At 44.7% G+C, this 17454-nt stretch overlaps 1 protein-coding gene across 1 annotated transcript in view; it reads right to left on the reverse strand.

Moving 5' to 3' along the window:
* scn4aa (sodium channel, voltage-gated, type IV, alpha, a) overlaps nt 1-17454 on the reverse strand; it is a 55298-nt gene that overhangs the window by 26534 nt on the left and 11310 nt on the right. The window contains exons 7-10 of the mRNA XM_073866739.1: nt 15088-15339; nt 14792-14855; nt 14577-14718; nt 14294-14494 (exon numbers count right to left, since the gene is read on the reverse strand). Coding sequence (XP_073722840.1) covers nt 14294-14494; nt 14577-14718; nt 14792-14855; nt 15088-15339 — 659 coding nt within the window. The remainder of the gene's footprint in view (nt 1-14293; nt 14495-14576; nt 14719-14791; nt 14856-15087; nt 15340-17454) is intronic.

Raw genomic sequence — 17454 nt, forward strand, 5'->3', positions numbered from 1 at the left:
GACAGCGGAGAGCTCTACCTAAATCTTGGTTAGCCCGTTCACATTGCCCGTTGGTCTGAGGATGATACCCTGAAGACAAGCTAGCTGTGGAGCCTATTTGTCTACAAAATTCCTGCCAGAAACGAGAAATAAACTGAGGACCCCTATCTGAAACAACGTCTGTGGGCAGACCATGTAAGCGAAAGACGTGTTCGATCATTACCTGGGCAGTTTCCTTGGCAGTGGGTAATTTGGGCAAAGGGACAAAATGAACCGCCTTGGAGAAGCGGTCCACAATGGTCAAAACAACAGTGTTTCCCTTAGAACTAGGCAAATTGGTTACAAAATCGATGGCGATATGTGACCAAGGACGAGAGGGGATGGGTAACGGTTTAAGCAGACCAATAGGGGCTTGATGAGAGGCCTTATTGCGGGCACAAACCTGACAGGCTAACACAAACTGTCTGACATCAGGACCCATAGAGGGCCACCAGAAACGCTGACGTACGGTAGCCAACGTTCTCCGAACCCCCGGATGGCAAACAAACTTGGACTCGTGACCCCACCGGATGACCTCGGAGCGAAGCGCATTCGGCACCCACAATCGACCCGCTGGGCACCCCTCTGGCACTTCCCCCTCCCGGCCGGCCCGTCTCACCCGTTGTTCTATTCCCCAGCGCAGGGCACCCACCACCCGCCCCTCAGGGAGGATGGTTTCGTCCCTATCAGAACCGGGACTTTCGAACAAACGAGAGAGAGCGTCGGGCTTGGTATTCTTTGAACCGGGCCGGTACGAGAGGGTGAAGTTAAATCTGTCAAAGAAGAGTGCCCAACGAGCCTGACGAGAAGATAACCTCCTGGCTGAACGGATGTATTCGAGATTCTTATGATCCGTCCAGACCAGGAAGGGCTCCGAGGTCCCCTCCAACCAGTGACGCCACTCACCCAAAGCCAGTCTGACCGCCAGCAGCTCCCGATTACCTATGTCATAATTTCGCTCTGCTGGGTTTAACCGATGGGAGAAAAAGGCACAGGGATGCACCTTGCCATCCTTAGCAGACCGCTGAGACAAAACGGCGCCTACCCCGACATCCGAAGCATCCACCTCCACAATAAATTGAGCAGCCGGATCTGGAATAGAGAGAACAGGAGCAGAGATAAACCGGGACTTTAAATTATCAAAGGCCTCCTGAGCACTAGAATTCCAGACAAACCTCTCCTTAGTGGAAGTGAGAGCAGTAAGAGGCTGAGCAACCTGACCATAATTTCTGATAAATCGCCGGTAAAAATTGGCGAAACCCAGAAATCTTAATAAATCCTTACGGGACTCGGGGACTGGCCATTCGGCAACCGCTTTGATCTTGGCTGGGTCGGGACGGATCTCACCTGGGGCAACAACAAAACCCAAGAATGAAACTGACTTACGATGGAATTCGCACTTCTCCGCCTTAACAAACAACTTATTCTCTAACAACCGGCGTAAGACTCGGCGGACATGCTGAGTGTGTTCCTGCATAGAGGGGGAAAAGATGAGAATATCATCTATGTACACAAAGACAAACTTGTTAATCATGTCTCTCAGCACATCATTCACCAGAGTTTGGAAGACTGAGGGAGCGTTACAAAGCCCGAAAGGCAGAACGCAGTACTCAAAGTGTCCAGTAGGGGTATTAAATGCTGTCTTCCACTCATCTCCCTCTCTTATACGCACCAGATGATAGGCATTGCGTAGATCTAGTTTAGTAAAGACCTGCGCTCCCTGCAAAAGCTCAAACGCAGTAGACATTAAAGGAAGGGGGTACCTATTCTTAACAGTAATGTCATTTAATCCCCTATAGTCAATACAAGGACGCAGGGAGCCGTCCTTCTTTTCAACAAAGAAAAACCCCGCCCCTGCGGGCGATGTGGAGGGACGGATGAGACCGGCACGCAGAGCATCATTAATATACTGGTCCATAGCCTCTCTCTCAGGACCCGATAAAGAATAAAGTCTACCCTTAGGCGGAGAAGTGCCGGGGAGGAGTTCAATAGCGCAATCATATGGCCGGTGAGGAGGAAGGGAGGTGGCCCGGGCTTTACTAAACACCTGAGCGATATCCGCATACTCCGCCGGGACCCCGGTCAGATCGACCGCCGGAACCTGAGGAAGAGAAAGAACAGAACCAGAAACAGCAGAACCAAGACATGACACATGACAAGACTGAGACCAAGACAAAATAATACTATGCTGCCAATCAACGTGAGGATTGTGTTGAGCTAACCATCCATGACATAAAATAATACGAGATAGAGAATCATGAAGGATATGCACCACACTCTCCTCACGATGATTACCAGACACAGAAAGACTCACAGGAGAAGTGCAATGTGTAATCCGCGCCATCTGCTGCCCCTTAAGGGACCAGACATCCAAAGGGGATTGGAGAGGGACAATCGGGATACCCCAGGCGCGAACCAGACCTTCATCAATGAAGTTGCCCTCCGCACCAGAGTCGAGAAGGGCGGTGGACGGATGATCACGCCCAGCGAAGGACAACATGACGGGGAGTTGGGTACTGGAAACAGGGGAGAGTTTAGAGGAAGTGGCGCCCACCAGGACTCCCGTATTCACTGATGGGCAGCGACCTTTTAACGGGCAAGCCTTTGCAAAATGTCCGGGCTTACCGCAATACAAACACAGAGCCTTCTGCAAGCGTCTTTCTCTCTCTCTCTGTGACAGGCGCATGCGCCCCAGCTGCATGGGCTCAGGCACGGCAGAAGGTAAAGATGATGAGGAGGGAGAAGTGGTGGTCTCGTCCGAAAACGCTCGCTGGCGAATGGAGCGTCGCTGATTGTAAAGCAATCTCCGGGCTTCGATCCGGAGAGCGAGACCAATGATGGCATCAAGTGAGGGAGGCAGATCATGGACAGCGATCTCGTCCTGGAGAACATCTGACAACCCCTCGACAAACTGCGCTCGGAGAGCCGCTTCATTCCATTGGCAGGCGGCCGCTAGTGTCTTAAACTCAATGGCGTACTCGGTGACTGTGTGTCTTCCCTGAACCAGATGTGCCAACCGAGCCGCAGCGGCGTCCCCACGCACCGAACGGTCGAAGAGCTTCTCCATCTCCTTACGAAACTCATGAAACGTCCGACAGCAAGGATCGCGGGCATCCCACACGGCCGTAGCCCACTCGCGTGCCTTGCCAATCAGAAGGGTGATCACAAACGCAACCCGGGTGATCTCAGAGAAGTAGCGGCAGGGCTGGAGGGCAAAAACCAAAGAGCATTGTGTAAGAAAAGCCCGACAGGAGGTAGGATTACCATCATATGGAGGTGGGGCTGTAACATAAGGCTCCGTCTGCGATGGCAGGCTGAGTTGGGTGGCATCGGCACTGAGCTGGTCCAAACGTGAGGAAAGATCCGACATGCGGGCAGATAAGTCCTCAACCTCCGCGGGATCCATACTGGCAAGTTCGTCCTGTTAGGAACCACAAAAGTCAAGGATCCCAATGCAGAGGGTTTTTTTAATGAATAAATCAGTGGGTATGTATAATCAAACAAACAAACTATGTCTTCATGTAATGGTGTGTGTGTGTATGTGTAAATGCAAAAGTCACAAAGTGGGAAACACTAAAGGACATCCACTTGAAAAACACTTGAATATCTTCACAGGACACAGAGAGAGCTTCTTGGCGGGACCATGAGAGAGAGAGAGACGGTCAGAATCTTCAGCAGTACGCGCGCTGGACAGCGCACGGCGGCAGTCAGGGAGTAGAGCAGAATTACGCGCTAGAGCGCACTGCGGCTGTCAGCGTCTTCAGCAGAATTACGCGCTCATGAGCGCACTGCGGCTGGACAACGTAAGATGTAGATATTGCTAGGAGTTTCCTCTGACCGGGAGTATCCGAAGACTCGACAGATGCCACACCAACCGGGAGAGACTGACAGCAGGGCGGGAAATCTAACGGGGCAAAGGCAGCAGAGAGCACGGTGGAAATAAACTTGAATAAACTTAGACACAACAAGAACTAGACTCGACAAGAACTAGACAGAGCTAGCGGGCAGGAACACACAAAGACGAACCCGCAAAGAACAAAGGAAACGAGGGGAATCCAAACCAAACCGGACCGGACAACAATGAGAATCAGGTGCGGGCCGCAGGCGAGAGAAGCCAGAGGCAATGAAACCACCAGGTGGAAGACGCGCACGCGCGGAGCTGCCAAAACAAAAACACAACACACAGCGAAACAAAGACAAAGCAGCCAACAAGACCGAAATCATAACAATATCGGGTTGAGACATGTTTGCTTTATTTAACACTTGTTGTTATAAATGTTCATTATTGTGGCTGAGTAAAGTTTTATGTGGTGTTAAATATTATTATCTGGACTGCTATTAAGGCTTTAAAGTATGTTATAAATGACAGTATGTTATAGTTACGTTATTGGTAACTTAATGTATGGTAGATAATATTAGAAGTGTTTAAATCCTTTCTCTTTGCATACTTTTCTTAAGTTTTAGAGATATATAGTCATGTTTTCTGATTATTGTTTATTTTATATTATAATGTAGAGGGGAATGAGTATATGTATGTTTCCCTTATTCATTTGTATTTTGTTTCTCTCTTTATAGAAACCACACCCATATTCAAAATTGCATTTAAACTCGCTCAAAGGAGAATAAATAGAACATTAAGAATATATCTCGGCTCTTTATTGCATACTCTGGAATATTTGGCCTTAAGGAGTGTTCTGGCCGACACACCTGTGTGAACCTGGTGATAAACCCAGAATTGGCACCTATACTGAGTGTTTACCCATTATCTCCACTACATTGATGGTCCTTCGAGCCGGATCACTGGGTTTACGTCAGAGATGGAATTACATCCAGAGTATGATGCTTGCGGTGCACGTCCCAAACGGCACATTCGCCCACCTGTCCGCTATGCAGACTATGAGGTCGATTATAGAGGCTACAGCGGTGAGAGGTACAGACACCAATTAGAGAGTACTCACCAGGAGGGAAATGCCAGGAAGACAACCCTCACCTCCCCTTATGACTCTCCCCTTCGCCCGCAGAGGCGGGATGCTATTCTTCAGGAGATGGACCTGAGCTATAGGGCAGAGAGCCAACAGCACAGCCAGGAGAATCAGCTAGCCCCCCAGCGGTTGCCAGATAGAGAGTTTAGGGAACAGCCACGAGATTACTCTACTCCTCTACCGTCATCGCTGCACCCCATACATACACAGGAGAAGAACCGAGTAGATTTAGATGACATTCGTCATGAAAGACACCTTCTGCAGCAGACACAGCGGCACATGGCATCAGATTTAGTAGAGCTAAGAGAATTGCGATCAGACATGAAACAGTTAATAGATGCTGTTCGCAACCTGCAGAGTCCAACCTCTATTCATACCAGAAAGCCAGAGTTAACGGTGATGTCGCCACTGACACATGTTGAAAAGGAACCTAAAGCTGAGGAAGAGGATGATTGGCCTGCACCACCACCATGGCCAGACCCAGAAATGGATAAGCTTATCCCTCGTGATCCGCCTATGGCACATTCGCTTATCAGTAGAATAGATGAGGTTCCAAAGATTAAGAAAGAAGCACTGTCAGCCCCAGCTCATGATTTGTCTGTGGGTCAGCCACAAGTTAATCACTCAGGACGTGGGGCCCTTCCTCCTGCCAGGCCATGGGAAGACACTGCATGTCATCCACCGCCCTGGTTCAAACCCGTTCAGTTGCCGCAGCAGTCACATGGATTACCTCCAGCTGAGCCTAAGTATACTACGGCTTATGGTGGTCAAAGAAATGAGCTTGGCTACAACCTAACGCCCCAACAGCGACCTCCAGGCATGGCATGGACACAGGCCCCGCCCTTTAGCTCACCTCAAGGTCATAACTACAGCGTCCCAGAGCCAAGTTACCGTGGGCCACACCCAACAATCCGCAGCTTCTCAAGTCGGGACCCAAGTGAGTTCGCGCGGCTCAAGATCTCATTGGAGAACCTCTTACCACATGATGCATCTGAGCTGTTCAAATACCAAGTGTTGGTTGATCACCTGCAACTAGAAGAAGCCAGGTTAATAGCAGATGCTTACCTTAACTCCCCAACACCCTTCTCAGACACAATGGTTGCCCTAAATGACAAGTTCGGCCAGCCACATCAGATAGCGCTGAGGCGTATTGCTGCTGTGATGGACTCACCTGACATAAGGCGGGGAGACTTTGCTGCATTTGAGAAGTTTGCACTCCAGATACAGTCACTGGTTGGGATGCTGAAGACAATAGGCCACGAGGGTGAAGTGGAACTACAGTGTGGCTCACATGTTGCTCGTCTGCTGAGCAAGCTGCCGCCTGAACAGAGAGCAGAGTTTCGCCGCTGCATGTACCATCAGGGCACGCAAACCCACACATTAACTAATCTTTCCGATTGGTTGAAATACGAGTCTTGGTGCCAGGACTCTGAAGGACAGTTAGCTGTGAGAGGAGCTCGAGAGAAGCCGGTGTTCAGGCATGAAGGTAGGAAAAGTAAGCAGCCTACTACTGTCCTCCATGGTGTGAAGGACACTGCAAAGAGATCTGAGGCTCCAGTGCCAAGCAGCTCCTTTAAAGGAAACAAGAACAAGCCATATTGTCCATTCTGCAATGAGGAACACTACCTTAGCCAGTGTACAAAGGTATCCAGGTTAACAAAGGATCAGCTGATCGAATGGATAAAAAGTAACAAGAGGTGTTGGCGATGTGCACGGCCACATCAGGCGGCTCAGTGCAACTTAAGGAAACTATGCAGCCTCTGCCAAGGGAAACACCTCCAGGTTCTGCATGAGGTGAATAAGAGGTCACCCAAGGAGGCAGTGTCAACACCGGCAGCGGAGAGTGAAGGTATAAGGGGCACAACAGAGGTCCTGTATCTAGACAGACCTACTCAAGGCAGTCGGGTACTTCTGAAAGTTGTCAAAGTCCGCATTCACCATGGTGATAAATCAATCAACACCTATGCCATACTTGATGACGGTTCAGAGAGAACTATGCTGTTGTCAGATGCTGCAGAGAAGCTAGGGGTGCAGGGGACTCCAGAGGACCTACCACTACGCACAATTAGAGAGGAAGTGCAAACCCTCCATGGTGCATCAGTGTCGTTCTTCATTTCTTCGCCATCAAAGCCAAAGACCAAGTACAAGATTATAGGTGCATTTACCAGTGGTCGTATTGGACTAGCGGCTCATACTTACCCCATGGAGCAACTCCGAAACACCTATAAGCATCTCACTGGCCTTCCCATACAGACTTTAATGAATGTCAAACCCCTGCTTCTCATTGGAAGTGACCATCCCCATCTTGTCACTCCCATTGAACCTGTCAGATTGGGACCTCCAGGTGGACCTGCTGCCATCCGCACCAGACTAGGCTGGACTCTGCAGGGCCCAGCGAGTGTAGTCCGTCACCTCGCCCAACCACAGCAGTGTCTATTTACAACAGTAACACCCCAGATGAGCGAGCTGATGAAACACGTTGAGAGATTATGGCAGGTCGACACTGTTCCGTTCAGAAGCGAGAAACTAGTTACTCGTTCAAGGCAGGACCAAGAGGCTATCAGTATCCTGGAGACCAAAACCATCAGGGTAGAGGTTGATGGCATTCTCCGTTACGCCACCCCGCTGCTCCGCCAGAAAGACATGCCGCTCTTACAGGCTACCAGAGAAGCCGTCATGCCCAGTTTACGGAGTGTAGAGAGGCGACTTGCCAAAGATCCTGCAAAGGCAGAAGCCTACAGAGTGGAGATGCAGAAGCTTATAAATGCGGGTTTTGTCATCAAGTGTGAACCGAAAGCTTCAGACAAGGAAGGTTGTGAGGAATGGTATATCCCTCACCATATGGTGAATCATAATGGCAAGAATAGGCTGGTGTTTAACTGCTCCTATCAGTGTCGAGGGCAGAACCTCAATGATTATCTACTGCCTGGGCCAACCTTAGGAGCATCACTTCTGGGAGTTCTGCTAAGATTACGAGAGCATGCAGTTGCGGTTAGTGGAGACATCAGAGGCATGTTCCACCAAATTCGCCTCCTCCCAGAGGATCGTGCTCTGCTCAGATTTCTTTGGCGTGACATCAGTCAAGAAGGACCTCCTGCAGTGTATGAGTGGCAGGTGCTACCATTTGATACAACATGTAGCCCTTGCTGCGCCACATTCGCCTTACAACGCCATGTCTCTGACAACAGCCAGCCAGATGAAGATGTGAGGACATCAGTTCAGAAATGCTTTTATGTGGATAACTGCCTACAGAGTGTTCCCACAATTGCTGAGGCGAGGCATCTGGTTGACAAACTGCGAGCCCTTCTTGCGTCTGCAGGCTTCGATCTACGTCAGTGGGCAAGCAATGAACCAGGTGTAATAAGTCATCTACCAAAAGAAAGCTGCTCTGCTGGTGTTGATCTATGGCTGGCTCAGAACAAGACAGATACCCCAGAATCTACTCTAGGGCTAAGCTGGCTCTTTCACACTGATGTTCTTGGTTATAAGCATCGTCATGTGGAGTACGGTGTCCTCACGATGCGTAATATCTACAAGGTGCTGGCGAGTCAGTACGACCCCTTGGGCTTCATCCTACCCTACACCACCAGGGCTAAGATAATCGTCCGACACCTTTGGGACAAACACAGGGGATGGGATGATCCACTACTACCGCAGGAGCTTCTGCAACAGTGGAAAGACTGGGAGGAAGAATTACAAGTCTTACCTCAAGTCACCCTGCCCCGACCGTACTTGTCGAAGTCTGTGGACATCTCCGGTCTTCAGAGAGAGGTGCATGTATTTTGCGACGCCTCAGAAGAGGCTTATGGTTCGGTGGCTTATCTGCGAACCACTGACAGACACGGTGAAGTGTATCTGTCATTCCTGATGGCCCGTTCCAGAGTTGCACCTAAGCGGTTTCACTCTATGCCCCGATTGGAACTCTGTGCTGCCCTTACTGGTGCACAGCTCTCACAGGTGCTGAAGAGAGAACTTACCATCCACATTGATCGGACAACCCTTTGGTCAGATTCCACAACGGTGTTGACATGGCTGAAGTCTGAATCCTGCCGGTTCAAGGTCTTTGTTGGCACCCGCGTGGCCGAGATACAGGAGCTGACAGACGGGCATGTCTGGAGATATGTTGATACCGCCAGAAACCCTGCTGATGATGTAACACGGGGAAAGAAGCTGCAAGAGCTTGTTCAGCCAAATAGATGGAGCCTGGGACCTGCCTTCCTCCTGACCAGTCCAGACTCATGGCCAGAGGACCCCACTGTTGACCAAACAGAAGATACCTCAGAGCTGCGTAAGTCTATCTTCTGTGGGGTCGCTGCTGTTGTATCCAGCCAGTCAACTTTGGACCTGGCCCAATATGGCTCGTGGAAGGAGCTTTTGGAAGGGACAGTGCAGGAGCTGCATGGGGCGGCCAATTCTAATGATAAGCCTACAGCTGAAGACTACCGACAGGCTGAACAGTTAATACTTCAGAGAGCTCAGAGGGATAGTTTTCAGCAGGAGTACAGCCTCCTGAAAGCTGGTAAACCTGTTCCCAGCAGCAGTCGACTTCGTACGCTGTCTCCTGAGCTGGATGAAAAGGGAGAGCTCATTCGTGTTGGAGGACGACTCCGTCGAGCAGAAGGCCTGGAACTGACCCCTCTTCATCCAGTCATCTTAGACCCAGGTCATCGAGTGACAACGCTTTTGATTCAAGACTTTGATAATCGCCTCCGTCACCCAGGCCCAGAACGGGTGTTCGCTGAGCTTCGACGCTCCTTTTGGATCCTGCGAGGGCGTGAGGCCATCCGGCGTTACCAGTATAACTGCGCTGACTGTCGGCGATGGAGGGCAAAACCTGCAGTACCGAAGATGGCAGACCTGCCATCAGCCCGTCTGCGTTTTTTCAAGCCTGCCTTCTATTCTACGGGCATGGACTGCTTTGGGCCATTTGAGATTAAAGTGGGCCGGCGCCGTGAGAAGGGATGGGGGATCATTTTCAAGTGCCTCACAACCAGGGCAGTGCACTTGGATCTCCTAACCTCTATCGATACGGATGCTTTTCTGATGTCCCTTCGTCGGTTTATTGCCCGTAGAGGAATGCCCGCAGAACTGTTCTCCGATCAGGGGACGAATTTCAAGGGAGGTGAGCGAGAACTTCGTGAGACCTTCCTTGGAATGTCTGAAGAACTACAACATCTCCTTGCACCACAGAAGATCTCCTTCCACTTTAACCCCCCAGCAGCTCCACACTTCGGAGGGGTGTGGGAGAGGGAGATCCGCTCAGTTAAGAGTGCACTCTATGCCACAGTTGGTGCTCAGCCCGTTCCAGAAGAAGTGCTTCGGACCGTACTTACTGAGGTTGAAGGGATCCTTAATAGTAAGCCCTTGGGTTATGTGTCTTCAGATGCCAGGGACCCAGATCCAGTGACTCCCAGTGTTCTTCTTATGGGGCGGCCTGATGGTTCACTACCTCAGGTAGTCTACCCCGAAAGTGAGCTCATCTGTCGCCGCCGTTGGAGACACTCCCAAATTTTGGCTGATCACTTTTGGGCCCGTTTTATCCGACTCTATGTGCCGAGTTTGCAAGCTCGCCAGAAGTGGCAGACTACACCAGCTGATATTGCAGGGGACTGTGTAGTGATGATTGCTGATCCACATCTTCCGAGGGCCCTCTGGCCCATTGGGAAAGTAGTCAAGACCTATCCCAGTCCTGATGGGCACATCAGGTCCGCTGATGTAAAGGTGAAGGAGAAAATCTACACCCGGCCAGTTGCCAGGCTGGTTGTCCTCCCTGCACTCCCTTCTGGAGAAGAAGACGGTTCCGCTCCTGCTACTACGCCCCAGTCATAGAACTTTGTTGTCTTTAGTGATGAGCAAATGTATCACATACATTTGGGGGCGGCTGTAGAAAAGGCCCCAAAGTTATGCTAGAGTTGTTATTATTTATTCAATCATGCTTTATGTTTCATGTTTTCTGCCGTTTATTCAGTGCTTGTAACAGAGTAGGAAAGTGCGCACTGGTTTGTGTATTTTATCTGATGTCACGCAGTTAGTATGCAGTATGATAGAGATAGGCGTTCGTCATTACAGTTAATATTCAGTACTACAGAGATTGTCTGTCGGTTCGGACATAATGGCGGGTGTCATTTTTCCTCAGAGTGTGCGTGAATGTGAAAAGTAAGTAAAGTTATATCTGCTGCATTACTCGTGATATTGTACTTTTGGCGCTGTTATTTCTGTTATTTGATATGTTAATTAAGAGTTTTTAGGGGTCGCTACACGACCGTTGTGTTAATTATATCTACCTGATTCAATACGTCGGATCGAATATTTCATATCGGGTTGAGACATGTTTGCTTTATTTAACACTTGTTGTTATAAATGTTCATTATTGTGGCTGAGTAAAGTTTTATGTGGTGTTAAATATTATTATCTGGACTGCTATTAAGGCTTTAAAGTATGTTATAAATGACAGTATGTTATAGTTACGTTATTGGTAACTTAATGTATGGTAGATAATATTAGAAGTGTTTAAATCCTTTCTCTTTGCATACTTTTCTTAAGTTTTAGAGATATATAGTCATGTTTTCTGATTATTGTTTATTTTATATTATAATGTAGAGGGGAATGAGTATATGTATGTTTCCCTTATTCATTTGTATTTTGTTTCTCTCTTTATAGAAACCACACACATATTCAAAATTGCATTTAAACTCGCTCAAAGGAGAATAAACAGAACATTAAGAATATCTCTCAGCTCTTTATTGCATACTCTGGAATATTTGGCCTTAAGGAGTGTTCTGGCCGACACACCTGTGTGAACCTGGTGATAAACCCAGAATTAGCACCTATACTGAGTGTTTACCCATTATCTCCACTACAGACAGTTTTGTGAAAAGCTTTAAGATCTACTGTAATGCAAGGATCTAATATAATGTTACACATGAGAGATTTATTCCCAACAGTTAACCAAACATTCACTAAAGACATAACAGATTATATCTGCATGAATTCTTGTCAAAACAGATATTTTTAAAAGTGTAATTCTGTTTAGATGTCTATATTTCAAAAATGGCCACTAAATTAAACTGCAGTAAAAATGTAACAGATGTATCCAATTTTTTTGCATAAATCTGGATATAAAACGCATAAAACTCAATGTACAAACTAGAAATTAAGCTCTGTTTTTTGCACAGGCTACTAAAGGGTTAATGGTGCCACGTGGTGTTCAACAGTAAAAATGACAAATTTTACCTCTTTGCAAAAGGAAAAACCACAAAGAATCAAGAATGCATGATAATAAGGTGTCATGGCTCTGCAATCAAAAACTTTTGTTATAATGGAAGTCAATGGGACAAAAATGGCCACAAACAATAAATGAGGGAGAAAAAAATAAAATCTGAAGCTGCACAAAAACTAAAAATGCATCAAAGGCAATGTTTTTACTAATCTTTGGCAGGCCCAAGACTGTGAAAAAAATCCAGTCCACAATCACTTTTTATATGGAAAATAACTCATTTTGTGTTTTTTTTCCCCCTCAAATCAGTGGCATCACTTATGAACTTGGCAATTAGTTAAAATCATGACATTTTTGTAAACATTTGGTAATTTTGATCAGTACTGAGGTTGATTAACAGATTTATGCAAAAAAAGTGAAAAACATATTCATCTGATAAACTTTTACAGCCGTTTAATTTAGTGGCCATTTTACAAGAAAGGGTAGTGAATTAGAACAATGCACAATGGTTAATACCAAGCAAGTCCTGCAATTTATTTTCTAATTCCTGCATGTTTTAAAACCCAAACCAAAATGTCAGACGCACATGTGGATGTACACTAGGCATGGGCCGGTTACCTGTTTCGAGATATTCCGAGGTTTTAAACAGTCAAGGTTTGAAACCACTAAAATGTTCTGTGATATCGTCTCCAAGGTATGAGCTGTGTTTATACAAAATTCATTAACCCTGGAGAACCCAGAACCCCTCTTAGCAGCAATTAACATTGGCCAAATTTGGGTTCTCCAGGGTTAAATCATTAAGTCATGTGATTGATTTGATGTTTAAATGTAATATACATTACGAAAATATTATATATTAATATTATATATATTATATATTATATATATACACATTTTAGTGTTGCAATGGCAATACCGCAACACCATGAAACCAAGGTATTTTTGCTAATGGTTATCATACTGCCAGAATCTTATAACAGCCCATGCCTAATGTACACGCATTATTTGTATTAGGTTAAAGGAATAGTCTACTCATTATAAATATTAAAATATGTTATTACCTTAACTAAAAATTGTTGATATATCCCTCTATCATCTGTGTGCGTGCACGCAAGCACTGGAGCGCGCCGCGACGCTTCGATAGCATTTAGCTTAGCCCCATTCATTCAATGGTACCATTTAGAGATAAAGTTAGAAGTGACCAAACACATCAACGTTTTTCCTATTTAAGACGAGTAGTTATACGAGCAAGTTTGGTGGTACAAAATAAAACGTAGCCCTTTTCTAAGTGGATTTAAAAGAGGAGCTACATTTTATAGCGTAATAGCACTTTTGGGAGCACTTCGACTCGGCGCAGTAACACCCTCCCTCTCCCATTATGAGAGGGAGAAGGGGAGCGGACTTTTTAGGCGAGTCGAAGCACTCCCAAAAGTGCTATTACGCCATAAATATAGTTCCTCTATATTTATAAATATATGGACAAATAAATATAGAGCATTTAGATCCCTAGATGATGGCTTAACTCGTCAATTAAGAGAAAACGCTTCCCTGCCAGGGAAATCTATTATTTTTATTTTATCACTTGCCTCAGATAATATTTTTGTGGTTTTGTTGTGCGAAGATAAAAAAATACAAATAAAAAGTTCTAAAAAAAAAAAAAATCTGGAAGGCATTAAACTTTTGTGAAAATCACAAAAAAATGCTGCCGCTGGCTGGCAACTTTAAAATAAAACGCTGGTGGGGAAAGAGTTAATGTACTTATTTTTATGAAAATCTCAATTTCAACCAAAATTTATACATTTATACTTTCTTTTGCTTCTAGCTCTAGCATTCTGACTCATTTTGCCAGCACAGATCACAAATTATCACTGTGTCTTTTCATTATGTGTGCATGACCTTGCAATGCTCTATTAATGGATCCAAAGGTAGGCTACGTGTGAAATTACTTTAGAATCTGAGCAAATAAGGGAGGACAAACAATTTCTTTGCTTTTGTTTTTGCTGTCCCATGTGATTATCCGCATATAAATAGATTTAAACAGAAAGCAAGTGATAGGGTTATTTTAACATCACCTGACCTCTTGCTCTTGGTTCCTGAGCTGCTCCAGCAATCTCTGAAACTCCTCTTCTTTCTCACGAGCTTCAGTAATTGTGGCTTCGTTCTGCTCATCGTAAGCCATGGCGACAACAGCCAAGATCAGATTGATGAGGTAGAAAGAGCCCAAGAAGATGACCACAACGAAGAAGATCATGTAGCCCTTTCCAGCAGCACGAAGAGTCTGAGCAGGAGAAAGACGGGCTGAAGTGAATTCACTTAAACTATGAAACTGATAACAAGACATGAAAGACAAGATAACTGACTAGCTGGAAGAGATTCTCCCAATAGTCCTGGGTCATGAGTCTAAAGAGAGCCAGAAATGCCCAGCCGAAGTTGTCGTAGCTGGTGTAGCCGTAGTTTGGGTTCCTGCCGGCCTTCATACACGTGTATCCTTCTGGACACTTCCTATTACCACAACATTCACCTTTAACTTTCTGTCATTTATGAATCTCAGTATCAACATTTCTGATAAACTTACCCAGCGTCAGAGCTGTTACCACACAATAAAGCATCTAAACTTCCATCTAGAAAGTATTGGTTATCTGCAAAAAGTAACACAAACCAATAAAAGGTCACAACGTACAGTACAATATATAAACACTTCCACTGATTTACACTTCGGTAATACAACCGTACAAAACAGTGCCAATGTCAATCTTCTTATATCATCATAATATCTTATCATCATCATTCATATCATTCTCATGCAACAATGAAAAACCATGCATGTTATGTGAAGATGGAAAATGTTTAATAACCTTGACCTGACTTCACCTTCATTGTTTATGTAAGCGTTAAAATCAAAAGTCTGGTTGAAGCTGGTGACATTGGTCATGGTAAAGTTGTAGTCATCATTAAAGATGGTGCTGTTGTCGATCGGCCAGCGAATGCACTTTTGTCGTAGATTGCCCATGAACAACTGCAGACCGATGAGTGCGAAAACGGCCAACGCAAAAACGGTGAGAATCATCACGTTCACCATCTTCTTCACAGACTGGATCAGAGCCCCCACAATGGTTTTTAAACCTGAGACGAGACAATAAAACTTTTTAAGACATTGACAAATATTTAAATAATTTTTCATATTGTACATGAATTCTTGTTTTGTATGGATATACTTTGATCTGGGCACTTACTCCACATTTTACAATCTATGAATGTCTTCATAATATTAAACCAAGGTGCCTTTATTTGAAAGAAATATAGAAAAGTAAACTTTAAACAAAACACGCCTCCCCCCCAAAAAAAACCCACATATGACATATGCAAGCACACACGCATGCACACACGGACGCACATTCTCACACACAATATATGCACTTCATATGTGTGTAATATTTTGTTATTTAAAAATATAATATTTAGTATCACTGAGACATTTTTAAAGTGTGACTTAAGTGTCCAAACACTTTTTTAAAGTAGCTGTAAGGGGAAGAGAATATGATACTATCATCCTCATTTAAAATTAAAAAAATAAAGACAGATACTTGCTGATCTCTAGCTGTGTTTATCTTACATAAAACATGCTGCAATGTCCAACACAGGTGTGTTTTATTATAATGATAATAAACATGTTGTAAAGAGCATACGCAAATATAAAAAGAAAAAAAAGAACAAATGACTGTCGATTGATTTTACAAGATCTTTAATATAGGGGTGGTTTCCCGGACATGGATTAGCTTAAGCCAGCTAGTTTTAACAAACATGCCTTACTAAAAAGATTACTTGTGTGCAGTTTGAGGCAAAAGAAAGAGCACTGATGAATTTGAAGATATGTCAGTGCAAGTTGTGGAAACACTTTACTTGAAGGGGTGTTTATAAGACTGACATGACACCTTTATAAGCATGACATGACACGTGCCATGAACATAAAGGAGATTTTATGCACATTTATGACAATTGTCATTAAGTGTCATTTGTTCAACTATGTCATTTTTAATGCAAAGATGACATTGTTTGAATTGTCTTTGTTATGACTACTTGACATTAACCAATACATCATAACTTGTCATAAATCTGTCGTAAACATGACATAGCAGAATAATTATTAAACTTAAAGGTGCAGTGTGTAAATTTTACCTGCATCTAGTGGTGAGGTTTGCGTATGCTCTTAGTCCACTGCTCACCCCTTGCTTTTGAAACACAGAGAAGCTGCCACCGGACAAACATGTCATTGTCGTAGACAGCTTAGTAAAAAAACTTATCCGTTTAGGGCTTCTGTAGAAAAATGGCGGCACAAAATTGCGACTTCCATGTAAGGGGACCCTCTTTCTATGTAGATAAAAAGGTCTCGTTCTAAGGTAATAAACACATAACGGTTTATTGTGAAAGGTCTTTATACACCCCTGATAATATAGTTTTATATATCATTTAGCATTTCTGTCAAGAGATCCTTCTAAAAACTACACACTGCACCTTTAAGAAACTACCTAGCTTTATGGGTTAACATTACATTAAACGTCATTTAAAGGTGCAGTGTGTAAATTTTAGCGGCATCTAGTGGTGTGGTTGAAAATTGCAACCAACGGCTCAATCCACTGCTCACCCCTCGCTTTTTAAACGATGGTAGCCGCCAGTGTAAAAACATGTCATCAACGGAGACAACTTAGTTAAAAAGTTTGTCCGTTAAGGGCTTCTGTAGAAACATGGCGGCACAAAATGGCGACTTCCACGTAAGGGGACCCTCGATATATGTAGATAAAAACGTCTCATTCTAAGGTAATAAAAACATAACGGTTCATTATAAAAAGGTCTTTATTCACCACTGATAATATACAGGGAGTGCAGAATTATTAGGCAAGTTGTATTTTTGAGGATTACTTTTGTTATTGTACAACTACAGTGCTCTTGGTCAATTCAAAATGTTAACAAACCCTCAAACCTGAACATTTAAGTAGTAAAAGTGAAATTTTGGCTTTATTAAGAGAATATTTCTATGTACATCATTATTAGGCAACTATTAGTGTGCAGAATTATTAGGCAACTAAATGAAAAACAAAGATTTTACCATCTCACATGTTTTTTTTTCACCTGTTAAAGTGAGAATAATAAACAAACTCTACATTTACAAAAAAATTATAAAACAATAAAAAATAAAAAAGATATAGACTCAGTGACCAGTATAGCCACCCTTCTTTTCGA

Source organism: Misgurnus anguillicaudatus, chromosome 4, assembly GCF_027580225.2.
Source record: "Misgurnus anguillicaudatus chromosome 4, ASM2758022v2, whole genome shotgun sequence".
NCBI lineage: Eukaryota > Metazoa > Chordata > Actinopteri > Cypriniformes > Cobitidae > Misgurnus > Misgurnus anguillicaudatus.